Genomic DNA, 25,635 nt, shown 5'->3' with positions numbered 1-25,635 from the left:
TGACTTTCCTCCAGTCACGCCACTTGGAAAGGCTGGGAGGCAGCACGACCTAGCCCAAGGGCCTGCCCTAGCCGGAGCCGGCGTCCCAGCCGCCTGGCTCTCTGGCGCCACCCGGCCCGGGACTTCCCGCGCCCCTTCGCCTGGCGGGGGCCGGACTGTAGCAGGCGGTCGCCCGGCAACGGGGGAGGCGCGTCACTTCCTGAGCTGCGGCTGCCAAGAGGCCGGCCGCGAACGGGCAGCTCAACAGTTTTGCAAAAGTCTCTCCTGCGCCAGGGAGGAGCGGCCAGCGCAGCCAGGCGAGGGGTCGGTCGGCCAGCGCTGCAAAGCTCCGGGGCGGTCCGCGGGCCACTCTCCCGCTTCGCCTTGCAGCTGCTCCGAGTGCGGGCGCCCGACTTCGGCCAGCGACGCTCCGGCGAGGCAGCGCGTTGCAAAGAGGCGGCGCCGTGGAGCGGCTCTGCGAGCAGCCCGGGCTTCTTCCGAGAGCGGCGCGGTGTGAAGGACCGGCTCGACGCGCCCAACTTGCCCCGCTCCGAACCCAGAAGCTCTGATCTCCGGGCAGGTGGGAAGGAGACGGGGACGGCCGCCTTACCTGGGAGGTCGCCTTACCTGGGAGGTTGCGGGCCGTTCCTTTCCGCCGAGGAGTAAGGAGTCGTCGTCCACCCCGACCACACACCCATCCACCCTCCGCGCCGGGCAGGTCTCCGTTCCTCGACGGCTTGGGAGAGAAGAGGGGGGGGGTCACTCTTTCCTTTCCCCTTCCCCTGTTCCCGATGGCTCCCGCGCCCTTCGTTTCGCCTGGTCAGCCGGCGAGGCTGAGGCCCTCGGGGCCCCCCCACTGAAAACCTCCCCGTCGAGGCGCCGCCACCATCCCCCCCTCCTTCCATGCCCTGACTTCTTCGTCTTCGCCCCCGCTTCAAGCGCCGATCCTGTGTGGAGGGGGCGATGAGCGCGGATCTGGACCGCGTGTCTGTCCATTCCTGCGCTTCCTCCTCCACCTCCTTGGGCTCGGCCACGGGGACGCCGGCGGTTGGGGGCCAGCCGGGGCCCGCCGCTGCCGCCGCCGGGGCAGGGATCCGGCTGCTGTCGTCCAACGTGCGGAAGCTCCACGGGGCGCTCAACCTGCTGCTGAGCGAAGCCGAGCGGGAGCAGTTCATCCACTGCTTGAACGTCTACCACTGCCGGAGGAACGTCTTCGACCTCGTGCAGACCCTCAAGGTCCTCCTAGACGGCCCGGAGAAAAGGCAGCTCCTGCCGATGCTCCGCCTGGTCATCCCCCGCTCCGACCAGCTCCTCTTCGACCAGTACACCTCCGAGGGACTCTACTTGAAGGCGGACTTCGTGCCCACTAGCGCCAATGGGGGCCTCGACGGCGCGGTCTCGCCCCGGGCCCTGACGTCCGTCGGGGCGGCTGCCTCTTCCCCCGCCGTGTCTCCCCCGCCGGCTGCCCATTTCTGGCCTCCCCCGCCGGTCGCTCGGAAGTCCCCACAAGATTTCAGCACCATCGTGGACGGGACAGCTCCCCTGGCGGCCTCCAGCTTGGAGGAGCTCCGCGGAGAGCTCCGGCAGGTGACCCTCAAGAGGAACAAAGCTCAGGAAGGCCTGGGGTTCAGCATCCGCGGTGGGTCCGAGCACGGCGTGGGCATCTATGTCTCCCTGGTGGAGCCCGGCTCCCTGGCAGAGAAGGAGGGCCTCCGGGTGGGCGACCAGATCCTGAAAGTCAACGACAAGCCGCTGAACAAAGTGACCCATGCGGAAGCCGTCAAGGTAAGGCGGGATTGATGGAGGCCACCTTGGCAAAGGGATGGCTACAGCTGGTGTCGATTGCGCTTAAGAGAGCTGGCGGGGTGTAGTGGGCAAAGAGTGGTGACCGCTAATCTGGAGAACTGGGTATGAGTGCCACATGTAGCTAGCTTTGGCCGGCCACAGTTCTCTCAAAGCTGTTCTCTTGTAGCAGTTCTGTTAGAGTTCTCTCTGCCCTCCCCCTACCTTACAGGTTATCTGTTGTGGGGAGAGGAAGGGGAAGGGGTTTGTAAGCTGCTTTGGGGCTCCTTCGAGTAGTGAAAAAGAGTGTACCAAAAAAAGCTCTTCTTCCACTAAACCTTAACAAATACACTTTTCCCTTTTATTTATGTATCCAGTTGCTCCTCTAAGGAGGTTAGGGTGATTGATGTATTGGGCTTTTTGGTGTTGTCCTTGATACAGCCATGAAACTGGGTGACTCGCCCAGTGCCTTGCAGTGACCTTTATGACTGATTGGAGATTTGAGGAAGGTCATCTCTGGTCTTGGTCTGGCCATGATTCTGCAGTGGCTTCCTCCTATCTTCTTGATCTTCCCCTTGTGTCATTTTTTTTCATTTTAAATTCCTTGGACTAGGGTCCTATTATACTTTGCAAGGTGCTGAGCTGTATAAATAATGTGCAATGCCATTGAATAATCACAACAGCCCTGCAAGAATGTAGTGGGTAGCAGGAGAATGCTATGCCGTGGAGAGAGCTTGTAGCTCGACCAAGATTTAAGCCAAGTTCCCTGAGATCATTTGCGGTGCAAGCCTACCTGCACTTACTGGTAAGTAAGCCCTTTGAACACAGTGGTACTTACTTCCAAGTAAATAGGCATAGGATTGCACTGTGCATCTCGGAACCATTATGCTAACTGGGGATATATCCTACTAATGTCCAAGTTTTGTTTCCAGATTTAAGAGCAGATTGCATTAATTACATTAAAATGCATCCTAGAGGGGATATATATTGTCCCATAGGTTCTATGCAGAAAGCTTGCCTGTCCCCTGGAAGCTCCTGAATAGATCAGAGTTCTTCCTTCCAAGGGGAACCAAAAACCTTCAGGTAGTTGCAGGAGAGGTGTGAAGATGCTGAGCCGTGGAAGCAGCCCCTCCATTGGTGAAACAGGGCGGCTAATAACAAAGTTGTTTCCTTCTAAGCTTTTCCCTTCCCAAATGCAAAACATCCTTGTTGTAAGCTGTTGCAGAGATGTTTTGTTCCTGTTTCACAGAACTCAGATACTGCAATTGAACGAAATCTTTCAAAGTGGCTCAGAACCACCTTGTATCAATAAAACCAGATCAACCAGCCATTAACATCTCCCAGGAAACCATCATAAAATTAGAACAGCTGCATAAAAGATATGCAGCATCCTGTCATTTAGATCTGGCTATATGCTATCAAATGCTTGGTAGAAAAGCTTCTCTTTCCCTCCCTCCTTCCCTCCCTCCCCTCCCTCCCTCCCTCCCTCCCTCCCTCCCTCTCTCTCTCTCTCTGCCTTTAGAAAGTATGCAGAACAGGTGTTCTGCCACTGAACTGTGACTTAGCTAGATGTAATGCTACATTTTGAACTTAGATTTTCTTGCAGTCTGCTTCATTGCCCGGTGCTGTCTTGTCTCACTTGACAGCAAGCTCTCTCTGTTGCATTCTTTCAAAAACCAATCTCTTTCTGTCTCGCTCTCTGAGAGCCAGCTTGGGATAGTGGTTAGGAGTGCGGACTTCTAATCCGACGAGCATGCATCCCCATGCAACCAGCTGAGTGACCTTGGGCTCGCCACAGCACTGAGAAAACTGCTCAGACCGAGCAGTAATATCAGGGCTCTCTCACCCACCTCACAGGGTGTCTGTTGTGGGGAGAGGAAATGGAAGGTGATTGTAAGTCACTTTGAGACTCTTTTGGGGAGAGAAAAGCGGCTTATAAGAAACAACTCTTCTTCTTCCTCTTCCTCTTCCTCTTCCTCTTCTTCCTCTTCCTCTTCCTCTTCCTCTTCTTCTTCTTCTTCTTCTTCTTCTTCTTCTTCTTCTTCTTCTTCTTCTTCTTCTTCTTCTTCTTCTTCTTCTTCTTCTTCTTCTTCTTCTTCTTCTTCATGGGGACCAAAAGCAGCTTACCATGTCTGTTCTCTGTTTTATCCTCACAGTACTACTATGAGATCGATGTGACTGACCCAGGGTTATCCACCAAGCTTCTACAGCACAGTGGAGCTCATCCCACACGCATTGGATAATGTGCTTTCAACATTTTTATTTGTTTGTTTGTTTGTTTGTTCCCAGAGGCTCAGGGTGGTTTTGCAGCTGGCGTTTCCTGTGCAAAACAGGAAAATCCACTTCTAAAGCACATCAAAAGTGCATTATCCAATGTGTCTGCAACTGGAGGTTCAAAGCTCGGTCTCCCACTTCTTTGTCCCATGTTGCTTGCTATCATGTTGACAAGGGACCGAGCTGCTCAGGGGTCTAGCCCTTGCTTGGTTTGCAGACAGCCTTTCAAATTCAATCCCTGTTGTCTCCCTGGAAAGGCATCAGGAAGCAGGAGACATGAAGGACTTCTGCCTAAGGCCCTTGAGAGCTGCTGCCAGTCAGAGTGGACAGACAATTCTGACCCTGATAGGTCTAAAGAACTGATTTGGTGTAATGGCAGCTTCGTGGGTTTATTGTAACCAGGGTCCTTTGGGGATAAACCTGGGGGGGGGGGAGGAAAGCGACAAGGATGATCCAAGGCCTGGGGACCAAGGCTGAGGGACTTGGGAGCGTTCAGCCTGGAGAAGAGGAAGTTAAGAGGGGACACGATGGCTCTCTTGAAGTATTTGAAAGGTTGTCCCTTGGAGGAGAGCAGGGAGCGATTCCTGTTGACAGCAGAGGAGAGGACATGCAGAAATGGCTTAATCGACGTTAAAGCACTGGAATCAGCTTCACAAAGAGGTGGTGAGCTCCCCCTCACTGGTGGCCTTCAAGCAGCAGCTGGACAGATCCTGGATGCTTTAGGCCAGGGGTAGTCAACCTGTGGTCCTCCAGATGTTCATGGACTACAATTCCCATGAGCCCCTGCCAGCATCATTTGCTGGCAGGGGCTCATGGGAATTGCAGTCCATGAACATCTGGAGGACCACAGGTTGACTACCCCTGCTTTAGGCTAATCCTGCATTGAGCAGGGGGTTGGACTGGATGGCCTGTATGTCCCCTTCCAACTCTTTGATTCTGTGGCCCTTTCAAGAATCATTTCTTCCCCACACCAGCGTAATGAGACTGAGAGGGAAGGAAAGTTGCAAAGCTGCAATCGTCTCCACACTGGGTAGGGAACAATCCCGAGTGGACACCACCAGTGTGCTTCGTTCCCAGCGTAGCGTTTTTGTGCCGTTGTGGTGCCAGGGAATGCAAATGTTTGTTTATTTAGATTTCTTCTTCACCCACAGCTTGGGGCAAGTTTAGCATAAAGGCATAAAATCTTAATGGTGCAGCATAAAATGTCACTTCATTAATATTCAGTTGTTATAGCTGTGAGTGGCTTAGAGGATTTACGTCCTGCTCGCACTTCTGTGGGCTCTCAGAATGGCTCACGAGCAGCATTTAGCAAGACGCGAAACCAAAGAGCTGTGCTTTGTTGGAGAGCTCGGAGCTTTTAAACAGACCTGACCTTATTGATAGTCTTAATGACCCTGGGTCATATCCTGTTAGAACTGAGAGAATGTCTCTGTCCACTTAGAGCATTTGTGGCAAAAGTGAGATTTGAACCAGGGACCTCGCTGGATGATTTTCCAAACCGGTACGATTCCCCAGTAAGCACTGATTGTTTGTGATGCTTGACGTTCATGTTGTGCTTGCAAAGCACCTTGCGTATGTTGTTTTGTGACCCTCGCAATGCACTGGAAAGGATGCTTGGTGGTGGTGCTGTCAGAAGGCATGTGACAGAACTACCTGGCTGCAACCAACCCTGTTTGGATCTGTGCCTTCCATGGTTGGGGACAGTTTTGATTACCCTTATTTATGCCACCTTGAAGTATCCGCCCTAAAAAAAAAAACAGAATAAAAAACATGGGACTTTAAAAACATCTCACAATGGTCATCAGATAACACAGGCAAGACCTTGATGAATGGACTTGCTAATGAACTCCACTCAGCCACATGAAAAACACTTACTAATGAACTTACGAATGAACTCTATCAAGACACAGGAAAAATGCTTTCTGGTTTCAGTTCATCCCCAGGAGACTCCCAGATAAGACAGGAATGTGATACATAACTAAAATGTCCAACATCTGTTCACACACTCTATACTTTGACACAGAGAGATTCCCAATTTCCCATCTAGTCTCCTGCCTCTGAGGATGCCAGCTGCATTTACTCATGAAACATCAGGGTCTAAAACTACCAGATCATGGCCACGCAGTCCAGAAAGCCCACAACAACCACCTTGTGTTCCCTGGAGGAAATTAATATCCTTATCTTACAAGGAGGCTGGGAGAGGAAGCCACATTTCCGAAGGACAATCAGTGACTGAGGTTTCAATTAGGGAGGATCCCGCGCTCAGTCCCTTGGCTACAATGCTGTGACTGCTATAAATATCTGAAAGCACAACCGTCAATTAAATAAAATAGCATGACTAAATGGATTCTATGAAATCTCTAGCTGCATGCCCACACCGTGAAGCCTGCTTGCAGAGCCAGATCTTAATCATCCTTCCTGCAACTCAATTCAAAGCAGTCTTGATCATCCTGTTACATCCACGTAGTGCTTACCAAGAGTTCTTGGCAGTGTGTGCTAATCTTCTGTAGAAACCAAATAACAACAACCCAGTAAGGTAGACTGGTATTTATTTCTGTAGCCCTTTTGAGATTCTGCCCTTTCTCCAAGAACCTTGGGGAGCGGTATATTATTGTGCTCGTCTGTTTTATCCTCCCAACAAGAAGAAAAAGAAGAAGAAGAGTTGGTTCTTATATGCCGCTTTTCCCTACCTGAAGGAGGCTCAAAGCGGCTTACAGTCGCCTTCCCTTTCCTCTCCCCACAACAGACACCCTGTGAGGTGGGTGAGGCTGAGAGAGCCCTGATATCACTGCCTGGTCAGAACAGTTTTATCAGTGCCGTGGCGAACCCAAGGTCACCCAGCTGGTTGCATGTGGGGGAGCGCAGAATCGAACCCGGCATGCCAGATTTGAAGTCCGCACTCCTAACCACTACACCAAACTCCTAACCACTACACCAAACTCCTAACCACTACACCAAACAACCCTGTGAGGTGGGCTAGGCTGAGAGACATCGACTGCCCCAAGCAAACCCCAAGGTAGGGAGGTGTCCCTGATCCCACTCCAGCACTCTGACCCTTACACGCATCTGCCTCTCTGACACGGAAGCTGGTAGAGCGCAATGATTAAGAGATGTGGTATGGGAGATTACTGGTTCGAATCTTGCCTTCATATGGAATTCACTGTGAAGCCGTTTCTCCCTGTCTGACATTTGAAGATTCTAATGTTGAAGACTGCAAGATGCTGTGAGCAAAGTGCTTTGAATGTGCTCTGTAAATGCTCAGTATTATTAGTGCCATATTGCAGATGGGAAAGGAGAGGAGTGAGGGAGGCTAAGAGCAGACAGGTTTGCTCTCTTGAAATATTTGAAAGCTTGTCGCATCAAAGAGGGCAGGGAGCAGTTCCTGTTGGCAGCAGAGGACAGGACCTGCAGTAATGGGTTGAAACTATGCGTAGAATGGCACCAGCTAGATGTGGGCGGGGTAGGGAGATGGAACCTCCATACTCAGAGGCAAGGGGCTTCTGGATACTTGTTGCTGGAAGGGATGGAAGAATAGCAGAGGGAGACTGCAGAGGGAGACTGCAGTCTGTGGTCCTTCCGTGGCATCTGACTGGCCACTGTAGGAATCAGGATGCTGGACTGTGCAACTCAGTAGGGCTTATGCCAAAGGCTTCTGCTTACATTCAAGAGCCAGTTGGTGTTGTGATTAAAAACGGCAGCCGCTGATCTGGAGAACTGGGTCTGATTTCCCACTCCTCCTCCACATGCAGCCAGCCAGGTAACCTTGGGCCGGACACAGTTCTCTCAGAGCTCTCTCAGTCCCATCTGCCTCACAGGGTGTCTGTTGTAGGGAGAGGAAGAGAAAGGTGTTTGTAAATCGCTTGGGGGCTCCTTCCAGGAGTGAAAAGTGGAATACAAAATATGAGTTCTTCTTCTTTTATGCCTCCTCAGTTCCCCATTGCAGAGAGAAAAAGAAATAAGTATTTTTGCTGCAGCATCACGTCCATTGAGGTGCTATTTTTAAACGCTTCTGTCCCTTGATCAGTTCTTTGGGAATTGACAATGATTCAGTGATAGAAATGGAAGGTGGGTCGCATCCTTTCGAGCCCCATTCTGCAATTTCTCAGGCAACGTCATTAAATCCGCGTGGTACCTTCCAGAACTTCCGTGGCTGGCTAAATTAAGGCGGATTTGCATGATGCACTTTAATGGTGTGTATGTGTATGGGGGGGCAGTTCCTTTCAGTGTGACTTCTGTCGGAAACCCTGATAGCTTCTTTGCAAAGAGTAGAAAGCCGAGAGGGGAAATGAATGCACTTTTTATTGTGTGTGCGCGCACATGTGTATTATGCAGCTACTTGGGGAAGAAATGTAAAAAGTTGAAATAGCACGCTGGGGTAGATAAGAAAGGCATCTGATTTCTTTAAAAGACAGAGAATGGTCCAAATTGTTGTCTTTGCTTCACGGAAATGCATCTATTCATGCGATCTGTGCTTGGAGGCAGATGGTTGAGGGCCATGCAGTTACATCCCAGGCTCAATGGTGTGTGTTGGGGGGTGGGGGGGGGGGAATCTGCTTTGCATACAGAAAGTACCTGGTCCAGTCCCTGGTCTTTCCAGTGAAAGATCTTGGGTAGCAGAGCCTAGGACTGGAGAGCACAGAGAGCTAGTACAGTGGGAGTCGGACTAGTATCAGCGAGAGCCAGATTCGAATCCTCACTTGCGCTACAGAAGCTCACCGGTGACCTTGAGCCGGGCCAGTCCCTCTTCCTATCAGCCCAGCCACGTGGAACTCTGAACCCGGGAAAAAGTATTTAAAAATTGGTGTCAATATATAAATGGGCTACTCTACAGAGGAGATAATATGGAGGATAACAGAACGGTGTAAGCCAGTTTGGGTCCCCACTGGGGACAAAGTAGGAGCACAAATTAAATATAAAGTGGCCTCAGGGTTCAAATGAGGCTCAACCCTGGGCAGGGCCTTTTTGGCCATGGCTCCACTCAAGTGGAATGCTCTGCCAAATGAGATCAGGGCCCTGTGAGACCAATGACAATTTAGGGCAGCGGTAGTCAAACTGCGGCCCTCCAGATGTCCATGGACTACAATTCCCATGAGCCCCTGCCAGCATTCGCTGGCAGGGGCTCATGGGAATTGTAGTCCATGGACATCTGGAGGGCCGCAGTTTGACTACCCTGATCTAGGGCCTGCAAGCCAGTGTTGTTCTGCCAGGCCTTTGGCTGAGGCCTTGGGAAAAGAAATTTTTAAAAATCTTGCTTGCTGCCCTGTTTGTCTACAGCCCATCCAGCTGAAGTTCCTCTGAGTGAATCTCTTACTCTTCCCCCTCTTTTTTACTTGGGGAAGGAGGCTGCTGAAACCAATTGGCCGAGTAATTAATATCTGATGGTAACTTTAATTTGTTTTAACAGTTTAATTTAAAACCCCTTATGTATTTTAATTTTAAATTTCTTATGAATTTTTAAATTCGTTGTAAGTTGCCCTGAGCCTTTGGAGAATGGTGAGATATAAATATTAAATTAAATTAAATTAAATTAAATAGAAGAAGCAGGAGTTTCAATAATTTTACAATCATTTTCCCTTCCTCTCCCTGCAACAAACACCCTGTGAGGTAGGTGAGGCTGAGAGAGCTCTGGAAGAACTGCTCTGTGAGAACAGCTCTAAAAGCACTGTGACTAGCCCAAGGTCACTCAACTGGCTGCATGTGGAGGAGTGAGGAATCAAACCTGGTTTTCCAGATTAGAAGCTGCCATTCTTAACTACTACACCAAGCTGACTGTCATACGTAAAACCTAGAAAGAGCCATGCTGGATCAGACCAATGGCCCATCAAGTGCAGCATTCTGCTCACTCAGTGGCCCACCAGCGGCCTCTAAGAAGCCCACAAAAGGCTGACTGCCCCACCATCCTCCTTCCCTTTGTGCTTCCAAGCAACAGATACAAAGAGGCCTATTGCCTCCAATACTAGAGGGAGTAGCATGGCTAGTAGCCATCATGGCTAGTTTACACTGATGGGCCCCCTCCTCTATGAATTTGTCCACCGGGAAAGACAATAGTTGTGTGGAGGGTTAGTGGACCATTGGCCTGATCTGGCATAAGGTAGGTTGACACTCTGTATACAGTTTTCTGTCTTAGCTTTCAGCTGAGTATGCTCAGGGTCTTACTTGGCTCTTGGCAAGAATTCACCCTGAGCCCAAACAACTGGTAACAATCTTTGTGCCCCTTTGGTTCCCCATTGCAGGGAGAAGAATAAGGCTTCTTGGTCCACTGTGTTGGGAAATACCTGGAGAGGGGAGGGTCTTCAATGGGGTACAATGCTAGAGCAGCCATTTTCTCCAGGTAAGCTGGCCTCTGTCCCCTGGATATCCGTGGTCATCCCAGGAGATCTGCAGTTAGTCGGTTGGGCTGGCTGCTTTGGTGTGTTTGGTCTCTGCCTTGTGTAACTTGGCTGCATTGCACAAATGGAAGGGAGAAGAGAGGTCCTTGCACTGTACATCCTTTTTGCTTTAGATGTAGCCTGGCCTTTTGTTGGCAGGGAGAAGGAATTGTCCTAGGCCTCCCACATGGAAAGAGACCCTGTAGGCAAGCCTTATCCAGGGGGAGAGGAATGAGGTGGTTTGTGGCTGGAGTAAGCGTCCAGGCTCTGCCTCCTTTCCCAGGCACGCTAACTACCCGAGATCAATGGAAGCGGTCAGTTCCCTGTTTTCATGGCAAAGCCAGGAATAGCTTGTGGGCACTAACACAGGATATAGGGGAAAGGCCAGGGAGCCCCTGGGGAGCTCTCATGAATCCTTGCTGTAGGTGAAATTATTGGGCAAGAGCAAAGACTGGTACAATTGTAACCTCGGGGACCCAAAGGTGATTCTGTCCTTTGAGTTCGTCTCATTTATTGGGCGACATGTTGTGCTGGCAGACTGGCCAATTTGTTTGTTTGTGGACTTCATTTATACCTGTCCTCCCACGCCAATGAGAACCCAAAGGCACTAGGCACTGTCTTCCATTTTATCCTCACAACAATCTTGTGAGGTAGGCGAGGCGGAAAGGGTGTGAGCGGCTCAATTTCAGCCAGAAAGATGTCATGGGCGATTGAGGATTTGAATCTGGGTCTCCCAGATCCTAGTCCAATACTACACTGGTTGTCATAGTGTGATCAGCATACAATGCCTTAGCTCCTTTCCTCCTTCTCCTCTCCTCAACACCCTACAGCTACACCAATAGTTGGACTGATAGCCTAGCTGGTGGGCGGGGCCATGTGAGGCCTCAACTTATCCAATAGTATCTTGGAGCATTTAGGGGCTCTCTTTGAGTATGTGATAGGTTCAGCTGCTAATTCTTCCTGCCCCAAACCCTACATTTGGAGGCCAGACATCCACTTCCATGGGAGGCTCCCTTCTGTATTTGCAAGGGACACCAATAGAGATTTTTACATCTCACTTTCAAAGATATAGAATCTTCCCTGCTGTGACCTAGACAACCCATTTCCTCACTAACAATATTCAGATTTGCACTTTTAAAGGCTGGATATTTCTGTCCATTTCTGCATTAAAAATTTCCCTTTCCAGGAGCAGATCCAAAGTGCCCTCTGACTTGCAATAATGCAACTTTTGTTTTTTTGTGTGTGTGTTTTAAAAACCTTCCAGTATACTTGGGGGAGAAGGGGGAGTCAATTGAGGGTGTAGAATGGTGAAATTATGGGGCACAACCAAATGAAAGGTGCAAGCAAAAACCATTTTGTGTGTGTAGGGGGGGGGAAACTTTTTGGAAAAGAGGAAGGGAGCAAGACATCATGGGAGGTTGCCTTTGTCCCACTCAGATGCAAAACACATTTGGCGAATTTCAGCCTGGGAAATGAGGGGAAGGAAGGCCAAATGGGGAAAGCCTAGAGTCGACTCACAGGATCCAAGGAAGAGTGCTTGCACTCGAAAGCTCACGCCCTGAATAACTCTTTGTTGGTCTTAAAGGTCCTACTTTACTCTGATTTTATTGTGTCACAGGATCCAAAGCGAGGTTAACACAAGACATGACTCCTAATGCAGAAACAGTCTGTCTCAGATTGGACTCTTTTCCTCTGTAAAAAGGATGTTGATCCAAGGGTTTTGCAGCTGATATGAATTTGGAAACATTGCAGAGTTCTCTGTTTGGCTTGTGAAAAGTATGAAACTCTTCCCATCTCAGTTTTGAAAATGGTTATTCAGGGATGCCTCTAAAACGCGTTTTAACACTTTTCACTAAATATTGTGCTGTGTAAGCCAATGGCCCTGATCCAACAAGGCTGTTGTTTAACACCTGGAATTTCCCCCATCAGATGTTTTGGCACGGAAGAGGTAGCTGCATCTGTCCAGCCTCATGCAAACACAGCTAACTGGTGGCCAGTTTGATCTATATGGAGCCCAGTGTGTTGGATCAGATAATGGAAAAAGCAGGCTTGAGGGCATTCTATGAAGATTGTACGTAGCATTATTTTTTCTTTGCCATTTTACCAATGCGCATAAGCACATGGGTGGCTCAGTAAGACACCACACTGATTTGTGAAATCAGATATAAAAATCTATCAACAGGCTTATGTGTACCTGGAAATAGCGGGAAATGTTAGCAAATTGGGTTTGTGCCATTCTGGGCCCATTTTCAGTAAGTCTGCTAGAATGTGCAGTGCTGATTTATTAGTGCATAGTTAATGTTAAGTTGTGTACCTAATTTCCCCATGGTTGCACAAATAACATTGGGAAATGGGTGCTTTTTTATATGTGTAAAGAGAAAACAGAGCAACAGTGAATGGGGATTTGAGTTGCTCAGTGGGGGAGAAAAATCAAGATGGGCATTTTTAGTCGACATACTAGGGAAGTTCCTTCCCATGTGGCTTTTGCAATTCCATTGGAGCATCACCCTCAGCCTTGCAGACATAAAAAATAACATCTCCATTTTGGAAAAAAAACGGGACCCACAATTCACAGGATTGATTTCTTCTTTGCTTGGTACACAGACTGAGTCTTGACCTTGCATGGTCCATCTGGGGAATACACAAGACTCATCTGTACTTACTCGTAAAGGCTGTACAGAGGGGCAGGAGATAGCGTCAGCTTGTCAGGCTGTGCAAATTCCGCTGCCCTCTTCTTCATTCATGGCCCGTTTTCCTCCTGAGAACTGACCACCAACTCTCTCCTCTCTCTTTGTGTGACATGAGGCCTCTGGAATAAGCATGAGGAACTTCTTCAGGATCTGCTTTCTAAAATCTGAAGGCACCCTGCCAAATGATCTGTGGACTTTCTCTAGCCGCTAGTTTTATTCTGAGGGGCTTGGACATTTGCTGGCGGGACTCATGGGAATTGTAGTCCATGAACATCTGGAGGACCACAGGTTGACTACCCCTGCTCTAGAAGGGAGCCATCTTCCAATTTCTCCTCCTTCTCCTAGTAGTGAGGCTAGGTGTTTGGTGGATGTTATTGTAGGCCTTGACCACAAGCCCCTGCAACAGCAACACCTTGCAGGCCCTGCAAAAGAAGAAGATGCCACTTTTCTTATATGCCACTTTTCTCTACCAAAAGCAGTCTCAAAGTGGCTCACAACTGCCTTCCCTTTCCTCGCCCCACAACAGACACCTTGTGAGGTAGGTGAGGCTGAGAGAGCCCTGATATTACTGCTTGGTCAGAACAGCTTTATCAGTGCTGTGGTTCTCATATGCTGCTTTTCTCTACCAGAATGAGTCTCAAAACAGCTTACAAAGCGGGTTATAATCGCCTTCCCTTTCCTCTCCCCACAACAGACACCCTGTGAGGGAGGTGCTGTGGCGAACCCAAGGTCACCCAGCTGGCTGCATGTGGGGGAGCTTAGATTAGAAGCTGCCACTCCTGACCACTACACCAAGCTGGCTCTCATGATTAAGAACTGATTAAGGTTTTAGATCATTAAGAAATAAATCTTTCCCCTTGATTTTAGGGTTGATGGACATCTTCAAAAAGAGAGCTGGTGCTTAGAACATGAGCTGTATTAAAAAGGAGAGGAGGGTAGAACAGCATTTGAGTCGAAAGGCACCTTTAAGACCAACATAGTTTTATTCAAGGTGTGAGCTTTCATGTGCAGACAATGGAACAAAAATGATAAGAGTACAGATATAAGGAGAGAGTAAATGAGTAGTAAATTAGTAAACAGCATTGCGACAAATATGCAGCGTGATTATGAAGATCTGATAGTTCTTGCCTAGAATAACAAAAGCATTCCTTTAGGTTCAATTTGTAATTCACAAAACAGAGGCAAAATAAAGATGTTCAAATTAGTGATTAACGGCAGACGTTTTCCCAATTGTGGAAAGAACTAATTAAAGAGATTTGTTGGTAGCCCCATCCATCTCCACCCAAGGAGAGGATGGCGTTCACAAACTTTGGGGGGCAAGGTCAGAAATCACCCCACCTCTTTTCTGCTTGGGGCAATAGTAGGACTGCCAACCACCAGGTTGTAGGTGAAGATCTCTTGGGATGGCCGCTGATCTCCAGGGGACAGTTCACATAGAGAAAATGGCTACTAGAAGAAGAAGAAGAAGAAGAAGAAGAAGAAGAAGAAGAAGAAGAAGAAGAAGAAGAAGAAGAAGAAGAAGAAGAAGAAGAAGAAGAAGAAGAAGAAGAAGAAGAAGAAGAAGAAGAAGAAGAAGAAGAAGAAGAAGAAGAAGAAGAAGAAGAAGAAGAAGAAGAAGAAGAAGAAGAAGAAGAAGAAGAAGAAGAAGAAGAAGAAGAAGAAGAAGAAGAAGAGTTTTTTGTACTCTGCTTTTCACTATCCAAAGGAGTCCCAAAACAGCTTATATATACTTCTTCAGGATCTGCTTTCCCTTCCTTTCCCTACAACAGACGCCCTGTGAGATCAGTAGGGCTAAGAGAGCTCTGAGAAAACTGCTCTGTGAGAACAGCTCAAAGAGAACTGTGCACATGGCTGCATGTGGAGGAGTGAGGAATCAAACCTGGTTCTCCAGGTTAGAGGCTGCCACTCTTAACCACTACACTGCATTGGCCGAAAGGCAAACTCTATGGCATTATAACCCATTGAAGCCCCTCCCTTCTCTACCCTCTTCAAGCTCTACCTCCAACTCAGAGCTGGCAACCTGAAGCAAAAGCAATGGCCCCGTTTGATACAGAGAGCCCTTTCACTGTTTTCAGTTGTCCTCACCGATGTGGCCAAATCCAACGGCTATACAACATTATGACATTGTCATGTTTACCACACGGTCCCCAATTTGCTTGGACCTCATCTATAAGAATTCAGCCATTTTAGGAAGGGAATGGTGCATAGGGATGGGCCTCAGCTCCCAAACTAAAGTTCATGATGAATTTGGGCTGATTCATGGTTTGTGAAGTCCATGGCCTGTCAACTATCACAAACTTTGTGCAAGCTTTCCAGAAGCTCCTGGTGGTTTCTGAATAGATACATTTCCAGACAGGCCATCTCAATCTAAATGTTTACCAAACTTCAAAGCAACAGGGAGGCAGAACTGGGATGGCCCATAGAGGAGCATTCAGGGGAACTCCCCTGCGGGTTTGGTCTCCCTAGCTTGCACAGACTCCATTCTAGACACTCCATGACGTGTGTCTGTAATTTCCCCAGAGATAACTTTCCTGGGGGTACCTTATTTCTGGGGCTTTAACCCAGACCCCGTAAAACCAACTCCCCCACAGACTTGGAGGAAGGGTAGAAGAGAGTCAGAGTTTGGTGTCCCTAACGCACCAGGTGGGAATTTTACCACATAACGACCCTCACAGACTGAACCGGCTGCTAAAAGTTCAGCACAGTTTGTGGTTTGCAAACCAGGCACATCACGAACCATGAACTGAACTGTCTTTCCCCTTTTTTTGTGCCTGAGGGTTCCAGAGTTGCACCAGAAAAAGGAAACAAAGTGTCGCATTTGGGAAAGGACATGGCAATGTTTGTACTTATTAACTGTATATTTGATCCAGTTTCTTAGATGGAATTTTGCCTCGGGAAACTCTTCTTATTGAGTCTGTCGGATATAAATATTTCAGATTAATGAAAGAGCGGCTCTCTGTAGCTCTCAGCAATTAATATTCCACCCACAGGCCTGCAGGCAGGTGCTATTCATAAATGAAAGTAAGAAGCAAGCTTTCACCTCAGGGTTACAAATTAAAAGACAAAATATACAGGGGAAAGGGGGAGAAAGGTAGCAATTGCTTTGATGGTTCTGGAACTGAGTGGCAAAGGTATTTGTTAACAGACCTTTAAAGTGGCATGGGAAGGGGGCTGGTCAGCTGGCAAAATTTAAGGGCTCTTACTCCAAACCCCATTTTAAAAGCACTATTTGCACTATTTGCAGCTCCCAGATCAAAACGTACAAATATTTAGCAGAACGAGCATGGAGAAAGGAGAATTTCTCAAGTCTTAAACTGTAAATTGACTTCACTGTGAAATGCTTTGTGGCCTTGCCTGCTCTCAAGAAGTTTGTTTTGAGATATGGATGTTCAATTAACATAGCCAATTTTCAGTATGACCATACCTGTAGATGCTTAAATCTGGAGACTGGAGTCATGAACAGACAAGACAAACCTTTCTACAAACTTGACAAATGCAGAAAGAAAGAAAGAAAGAAAGAAAGAAAGAAAGAAAGAAAGAAAGAAAGAAAGAAAGAAAGAAAGAAAGAAAGAAAGAAAGAAAGAAAGAAAGAAAGAAAGAAGTAGCACCTGTAGCTTTAAGAACTGGATGTCCCACTGGCCGTTGCTAGGCAACCACAACAGTATTGCTAGACTTCAAATATTGGTTTCTGTCAGTTAAAAGTAGGGAGAGAAGACAGGTCTCTTTACAGGGCAATTTTGGTCTTCATGAGAAAACCTATTGGCCCAGGCCCAGAAGCAACGATGAGGCAACCTGATACTACATAATTTGCATGACTCACCCAGGACTGACTGCCTCCTATTGTTCAAAGCAGCCACACCAAGAAAACCAGTTGGATGTAGTGGTTAAAGATTCAGACTATATTTTTAACATATAGTTTCTGTTGATTCCTAGAAAGGCATGATGTCACTTTTGGGTTTCTTCAGGAATGGCATCATGCAGTTGCCCGGTGCTCTCCTTATGTCTCTGTTCCCATTTCCTGCTGGCTGCTAGGTGGGAAGGCTAGAAGGAAGGACTAAAAGGGGAGAGGCTGTGGGGACTAGTGGTGGTGGGGGTGAAATGAGATGCCCCACTAAAGCCCTTGCAGGTTCACGCTTGTAATATATTAATTTTGCACCCTCTTTTTCATTAGTGAAACTGTTTCTTTTGCATTTTCATAAATTCACAGCAGGCTTCCCTCCTGTTTACAGGGACTGGCTGGCAAGACAAACTGCCTGATTGCCCATGCCCCACCAGAGCTGCCCACTCGCCTTTTGACTCCCCCTTCTGTCCTCTTCCTCTCTCACCCCAGCATTCGCTGGCAGGGGCTCATGGGAATTGTAGTCCATGGACATCTGGAGGGCCGCAGTTTGACTACCCCTGCTCTAGGGAAAGCAGGGGTATCAATGTAAATAATAACAACAACAGCAGCAACAATTGCATGCCCTCACCTCAATCTCACACCCTCTACCCCACCTCTCACATTCCTGAAAGCACAGAAGCCAAGAAAGTTTGTATTTTTAAAAAAGGATAAAGATATGCGGGAAAAGAATGCAGTTGTCTTAAGATGAACAATTCCAACCAGGCTTTGCTGCTAGCTACGAAATGGAATGCTGCATGGCACTGGGTTGTTTATCTGAGCATTTGCCTGCCCCATCTCCCAGGGAACTGCTTGAAGCTGACGGCATTACATTCATGCAGGTGTGTTCAGACAGGTGTGTGGTAGCACCCCATTCAGAGACTGAAGGCCTCAGGACCTCTGGGAGGGAGCTACGCCCTGAAGAAAAGCAACTCATAAGTACACAAGAAGAGCCCTGCTGGGTCAGTCCAGCATGGAGTTGCCACCTCCAGGTTGGGAAATACCTGGAGATTTCGGGAGGCAGAGGAGGTCACAGTTTGAGGAGAGAATTCAGTATAGAGTCCACATTCCAAAGGGGCTATTTTCTTCAGGTGAACTGATCTTTGACACTGACTATGCTTGCTTTCAGAGCCTCTTGTGGCGCAGAGTGGTAAGGCAGCGACATGCTGGCTGAAGCTCTGACCATGAGGCTGGGAGTTCGATCCCAGCAGCTGGCTCAAGGTTGACTCAGCCTTCCATCCTTCCGAGGTTGGTAAAATGAGTACCCAGATAGCTGGGGGGGTAAACGGTAATGACTGGGGAAGGCACTGGCAAACCACCCCGTATTGAGTCTGCCATGAAAACGCTAGAGGGTGTCACCCCAAGGGTCAGACATGACTCGGTGCTTGCACAGGGGGATACCTTTACCTTTGCCTTTACCTTTATGCTTGCTTTCTGTAATGCCTGTTGCAGCCACGATGCACAATTGGATGCACAACTGGCCTACGGTGCCTTTAATTGTAACAAGTATTGGCAGAGTCACTCTTTGCACCTGCTTGCGGGGTTACTTTCCACACTCTCAGCAATTGTCAATAATCTCTGAGCCATTTAGAAGAAGAACGTTTCTCAGTAAGCGCTTGGCCGCTGATAAATATGGGGCTTTTAATTGTATGATTATGGCCTCCTAGCAATATGCCGTTTTCTCATTAATTCCTGTATTGTTTAATTTCCAGATACTGTAATAGATTCATTTTTGAAAGCCATTTGATACTGGATGCTGTTCAATTGCAAAAATTTACCTTTGAGAACAAATGCTTCAATTCTCTCATTTACATTCTGGAACAGGAGCAATACTCTGATTGAGGCTGTGCTAGTTCTATGCTTGAGCATTATTTTTGACTCTGCTGTTTGTTTCTCTGGAAAGGAGAGTATGAAATATTCTTTACTGTTTTGCCTCTCACGGTTTTTCCTATTCCCTCCTCCCGGAGGCTGGCAACTGGAGTCCAGCATGTGGTTTTGCCTGGTGGCCAACGGGTGTTTTGTAACGCTCAGGAAATCTGGCAACTTGGACTCACAAGGCCTCTGAAATTGCAGGTGGAGGCAGAGAGAGCAAAGAACCCATTTTGAGAAAGCAAGGACAGTCCTTGGGAAATAAGGACAGCCAAAGATTATTCTTATTTATTTAATTTATATACTTCCCACCCTAGTGGCTCAAGGCAGTTTACAATAACAACAGGAACAAACCAAAGTACATTAACTTTAAATAAATATTAATAAAACCATAAAAACATTAACAATAACCATCTGAATAAAAGTGTGAAAAGCATTAGTCCATCTCACCAGTGTAATCTCCAGACATAGCCTGGTGGCAGGATTCCTCAGGGAGGGGGTTCACAGCGGAGGCCCTTTGGATGTTACGGATCCCCCAACTTTGTTACCTGGAGCACCAGGGCTAAAACTGGGCCTTGCTCTTGCATCTTTTGGGTCATCTCCGGTAAGATCAGGCCTAAGGAACTTTGCTTCTGAACAGGAAAGCCAGCAGGGCATGGTCTCACGGGTGTGCCAGCTTCTGCCCAAACTGCTTGCGCCAACCTGACAAAGTGAGCAGTGACTTGCAAAAGTTCCTACCTCTCCAAAAACATTGTGAGCCGGGTGGTGAAGTGGCTAAAGAGTTGCAGGCTTCTCATTTGGAGAACCGAGTTTGCTTCCCCACTCCTCCACACGCAGCCAGCTGGGTGACTTTGGGGGAGTCGCAGTTCTCTTAGAACTGTTTTTGCAGCGCAGTTCTCTTTGAGCTCTCTCAGCCCCACCTACCTCACAGGGTGTCTGTTGTGGGGAGAGGAAGAAAAAGATATTTGTAAGGCGCTTTGGGACTCCCCCAGGTAATGAAAAGCAGGATACAAAAATACCTTGGCTCTTCTTCTTTAAGGTGCTACTGGACTCTTGCTCCCTTCTACTGCTATGCAATTCCCCATCTTTTGTTGTTTGCCGAGGTCCCTCCACAAACCCCACCTTATCCACGACCAAATCTTCAGATATTTCCCAGCCTGCAGTTGGCAACCCTGGACGGGTAGAGCTCTTGGTTTCAAGCTGTGTGGTCAGTCTCTCCAATGGAAGAATCCTGGGTGAAAGATGCTGGGCGGGGGACTTTTCTCTGCCTGAGATTCCCGAGACCCAGCACCAGCCGGAAGAGACAATTCTGAACTAGACAGGCTTAGAATTTGGCAGCTTCCCCTCTCTGTGCAGAAGAGGCCTTATTGTCCAGGCTACGGATCATTGGCACACTGCGGGTGCAATAGATTGCGTTTCTGAGCTTCCCAAAAGCGCGATAGTTAAATCAGCGGTAATCAAAGGCCATAAGAGCGATCTGTGCCCAGACCCTGGAGTCTGCATCACGCTGGCTGTTCCACCGAGCAGTGCCGAAGCTGTGCTTCCAGCTGTAGATTCCGCACATCGGTTTAACAGATTGGCGTAACGATCAGCTATGATGAGCCCATCCCACAGCTCAGGCTGTGAAAACAACCTGGCTGTACCAGTCATTCATTCCGACAGGTGGGCGGATTAAATACCTTGAGATCTCTATTCCTGCAGGCTTGTAAAAATCTTTACTGGTCGCTTAGCTTTCTATTAGCGAAGGCAGCTATATTGGCTGTGATGTCTCCTTTTAGCATCTGGCAATTTGGCTTTCTTCAGCATTCTCCCTTCCCCTCCGCCTCACTGAAATATGTTCGGATCTTTTATTTTCCTTTTCTTGGCTGATCGCTCTGTCTCTTTCTCTGGCTGCACCGAATAATACCGTCGTCTCCTTTTCTCTTGCATGGGAAAGCTTGCAGAAAGATGCATTACCTTTTAGAGAGGCATTTTGGCCTCTCGGATAGCCCGGGTCTGATTTTGTCAGATCTCAAAAGCTCAGCAGGGCTGACCCTGGTTAACATTTGAATGGGAGACCTCCAAGGAGCACCAGGGCAGGAGTAGTCAACCTGTGGGCTTCCAGATGTCCATGGACTACAATTCCCATGAGTCCCTGCCAGTGTTTGTTGGCAGGGGCTCATGGGAATTGTAGTCCATGGACATCTGGAGGCCCACAGGTTGACTACCCCTGCACTAGGGGTCATGACACAGAGACAGACAATGGCAAGCCACCTCCTGACGTCTCTTGCCTGGCTGCCGGACAACCCAAGACCTCCTGGCTATACTACCCACATGCCATATGATAAAAAATAATACTAGGATAAGAACCCCTGTCCTGGATAGCCCAGGCAAGGCCGATCCCATCAGGTCTCTTGAGCTAAGCAGGGTTGACCCTGGTTACTATTTCACAGCCAGTCTCTAGCATGCTTAGTGCAGGGGATGAGGCTGTCCTTTAACTTCCTTAAACATAAATATCATTCTGGAGAGTGAGGGCCTGAACACACATAGCATCAACCCATGGTATGTCGCTTTAACCCTAGATAGGATCCCCCAGATGTAGTGGAACCATGATTCGACTTACTGGATGGGGTCCTGACCCCACAGGCCTTTTTTATGGTTGTTTGTCACATTGCAAAATAACGGGAGGGACTGTTTAGCCATGGTTAGCTTGGTATATAACAGTTAGGTGCAGTTAGCACAAACTCTGGTTTGTTGCTTTAGCCCTGTTGATTCCAAATGCACAGGAAAGCACACCATTTGCTGAGCTGCCTCGGAAGGAGATTTAGAGGGAGAGATGAGAAATGCTTGTCGGTCCCTTGCAAGAGGGAAGCTGGAGTGGCAGGGAGGCTGCTTAGCCGTGGTTTGTCTGAGGTGCATAGATTTGTATGGTTTGTCTGATGTGCATCGAGCCATGCCTAACGTCTTCAGATTCAATTCAAGCCTGACTTGCAGCCAGCTCTTAACCATGTATTTGGCACGTGCGCAATCCGCTTAGCCACAGTTAAGGAATGCTAACTATGATCGGGGGTTCTTTCTGCAGGAGAGACTGATAGGTTGGGAAATACCTGGAGGCTTTGGAGGTGCAGCCGGGAGTGGGCAGGATTTGGGGCAGGGAGGGACCTCAGTGGGGTATGATGCTATGGAGTCCCCTTTCCAAAGCAGCCTTTTTCTCCAGGGGAACTGATCTCTTCAGTCTGGAGATGAGCTATTATCCAAAGGGATTCCCAGGCCCCACCTGGGGACTGGCATCCTTATAAAACTGGCATCCTTGTTTTGTTTTAATATGCACTGAAAAAATAGTTTCAATTAACCAGTTGGGATGGGGCTCAATTGCCAAACATGCTGTAGTGGTTAAGAGGGGCAGCTTCTAATCTGGCAAACTGGATTTTCCCCCCACTCCTCCACATGCAGCCAGCTGGGTGACCTTGGGGTCACTATAGCACTGATAAAGCTGTTCTGACCAAGCAATGATATCAGGGCTCTCTCAGCCTCACCTCCCTCACAGGGTGTCTGTTATGGGGAGAGGAAAGGGAAGGCAAATGTAAGTCGCTTTGAGACTCCTTTGGGCACTGAAAAGCAGGATATAAAAACCAACTCTTCTTCCCTTTGTCTGGTGACAGTGCTTTCTCTCAGCTGGAACTGCTCCGATAGAACTGACTGGAAGGCAGCTGCAGAAGCTGCCTGGTTTCAGAGCCAGGGGAGGGATTATGGAGGGAACAGATCAGGAGGCTGTGACAATATGAGCCCAGCCGAACCCCTCTGGAGCAGATGCCTCTCCGCTTAACACCCCCTTTCCTCACCCCTAAGCAGCTTTGGTGGCAGGCAGATCCAGGCCCAGCCGATCGGAGGGTGCACTCCTTGGCTGGCTTTTTGTTTTTTCTCCCTCCCTCCCTCCCTCCCTCCCTCTAGAGGCATGCTCCTTCAGAAACGTTCTGTTGGAACATTTGTCCTGCACGCTGATGACGCCAAGTAGACATCTTCTTGGTGGCGCTGTGCTTTGTTTTTTTTTTTCCCCTTCCTCCAAATCAAATCTCCTAGTAATTATTTTAATGTCCCTTTTGCTTGCTGGCTGGACAGCATGACCTTTTTAAAAATCAGCCCTCATCATCTGCAAGTTAGAAAGAGTCAAAAACGCCTCTGCGCGGCCCTGCAGAGATGCCACAAAAGCGAGGCGCCAATCTAATGGACCCAGGACGATGCCACCTGCCTGTGATTTTTCAAAGGCAACCCAGTCCTCTCAGTTTGCTCTACTTTGTTGCTCAATTAATCTATCGGTACAGACGACAAAGACAGCCTATTGGAGCGAATAACCATCATTGTCTTGTGGGTTTTTCTAAAAATCTACGAGGATGGTTTATGCGTGTGTGTTTTAATTCCTAGTCCAAGCTGCAATCAATGCTGGCTCTTTAACAGGAGTGACATACTTGTTTGGGGGTGGTTGTTTGGTCCGTAACTGAGATAGTGGAGATCAAAGCACCCCACCAAAAGGGAAGAGTGAATTCATCATTCCCTCACTGCTGCACCCTGGAGACAAAGTGATGTTTTTGCATATGTAATTCTTGTCGGCCAAGTTTAAATAGGCAAAGAGGATGAGAGTAACAAGCTGCTTAAAGTAATAAAATATTTTTATTTAGAAGAGAAACAACTTTGTGAGTAAGCAAGGAGAGAGAGAGAGAGTCCTAACTAACTGTCTAACTGTTTTCTCTGCATCCATTCAGTCAGTTCTGTTCTGGAGGGAAGCAGGGAGGAAGTGTGCTCAAAGGAGCAGGAATTCTCCAGCTGAGCCAATCAGGACACTGGAGGAGATTATCTGATAATGTGCTAACTACACATCTATTCCAATACCCCCTACAGGACATTCCCCATATTCTGTTCAATCATGCACACTACAGTTCTTGCATATTCTGATAATTCTAACCTGCCTTGCTCTCAAGAGGACCAGAGAGAAATGTTTGGAGGGATTGATGAACGGATGTGTGTGGACTGGCAAGTCCCTTACAGCTCCAGGCCAGCCACCTCAAGCCAGAGGCAGAGTAATGGTGGAAAGGGGTGTGTATTTGGATTTAAAGGTAAAGGTATCCCCTGTGCAAGCACCGAATCATGTCTGACCCTTGGGGTGACGCCCTCCATCGTTTTCATGGCAGATTCAATACGGGGTAGTTGGCCAGTGCCTTCCCCAGTCATTACCGTTTACCCCCCAGCAAGCTGGGTACTCATTTTACCGACCTCGGAAGGATGGAATGCTGAGTCAACCTTGAGCCGGCTGCTGGGATCGAACTCCCAGCCTCATGGGCAAAGCTTTCAGATGGCTGCCTTACCACTGTGCGCCACAGGAGGCTCTTTGTATTTGGATTTACAGATCCTTTGTTTTGTGACCTCTAAATGTAGGAAAGTGAGGGCTGCTGTGCACTGGCTTGCCTCAGGCTGGAGATGAAACAGCTTGGAGGAAAAGGTGCTTAGAAGGAGAGGTGGGCAGTGAGTTGCATGGGTAAGGAAGGGGGGAGAGGAAAGGGGCAACGGTTGTGGGTTGAAGCAGCCTAGGGAGGTGTCAGCATCAAGCACATGTCCCTGGCAAAGAGTCTAACGCAGAAGGGTGGGGTGTGAATCTAGGAAACTCAGAAATGGAACATAGCTTTCATCAATTGTGCAATGAAGCAATGCTCAAGTAAGATGGAGAATGGCATGGAAGTGCCAATGTCTGGATGTGCAGTGGGAACGGGCACTGACCAGGGTTGCCCAGGCTAGCCTGGTCTCCTAAGATCTCAGAAGCTAAGCAGAGCCAGAAATGGTCAGTACTTGGAGGAGAGGCTGCCAAGGAAGTCCAGAGTAGCAACACAGAAGCAAGCAATGGCAAATGGCAAAGCATCTTTGAATGTCTCTTTCCTTGCAAACCCTACAGCAAGGAATCCCAACCGGGGATCCAGGGAACCCCGGGGTTACACGAGAACTCCCCAGGGCTTACGCAGCCTTTCCCAGTTGTTCAGATGACTGCTGACATTGCTCAGTGTCACTGGAGCCCCTGCTGCTGTACAGACCTAGTCCATTTCTCCATAATGGAAACAGTAAATGAGGGATGGAGGGATGGATGGATGGGAAGGTAGGCAGATAGGCAGGCAGATAGGCAGGCTGACTGATCTTACTTCCTTACTTCCTTATCCACTTCTCTGATGGGGTATGTCACCCCTTCTGGGGTCACGGAATGCCTGGGCAGCCAGCAACTGGCTCATATGAAGTATGTCCCTGTGTTTATTAGAACCGATGTCGCATTCCTTCTCCCTGCTGTTGCCTCCCCCTGAATCCAGATCTTGAATTTGCTTTTCCCTTTTGTGAACTGAACCTGTGATTCTACATTCACACATCATTTTGGGTTTCTTTGCATGTACAGTATGAAATGTATCCTCCCACCCCACTGACCAAAGTTTGAAGGGAAGGGCTGTGGCTTGATGGTAGAGCACTGACCCATGTTCAATCTCTTATAGCTCTAGCTAAAAGAATCAGGTGGCAGGTGATGAGGAAGACCCTGAGACCTTGGTGAGCCACTAGGAGTCTGAGCAGAAGAGAAGAGCTATTTGTTTAATACCCCTGCTTTCCCCTTGCCAAAGGAGTCCCAAAGTGGCTTACAAACACCTCTCTCTTCCTCTCCCCATAACAGACACCCTGTGAAGGAGGTGGGGCTGAGAGAGCTCTAAGGAAAACTGCTCTGCAAGAACAACTCTGAGAGAACAGTGACTAGTCCCAACTCGATGCATGTGGATGAGTGAAGGATATGGAGGAT

At 48.4% G+C, this 25,635-nt stretch overlaps 1 protein-coding gene across 2 annotated transcripts in view; it reads left to right on the top strand.

Annotated features, from left to right (window-relative positions):
- Positions 1 to 215: 215 nt before the first annotated feature.
- WHRN (whirlin) overlaps positions 216 to 25,635 on the top strand; it is a 147,045-nt gene continuing 121,625 nt past the window's right edge. For both annotated transcript variants that reach the window (XR_013225916.1, XM_077306197.1), the window contains exon 1: positions 216 to 1,764. Coding sequence is in view for 1 of the 2 variants with exons in the window: in XM_077306197.1 (XP_077162312.1) it covers positions 943 to 1,764 (822 nt within the window). In the remaining variant the exon portion in view is untranslated. The remainder of the gene's footprint in view (positions 1,765 to 25,635) is intronic.

This window comes from Paroedura picta, chromosome 12 (genome assembly GCF_049243985.1).
Source record: "Paroedura picta isolate Pp20150507F chromosome 12, Ppicta_v3.0, whole genome shotgun sequence".
Lineage (NCBI taxonomy): Eukaryota > Metazoa > Chordata > Lepidosauria > Squamata > Gekkonidae > Paroedura > Paroedura picta.
Note: the sequence above shows the minus strand (reverse complement) of the source record. Positions and strands in the feature narration are given on the sequence as shown.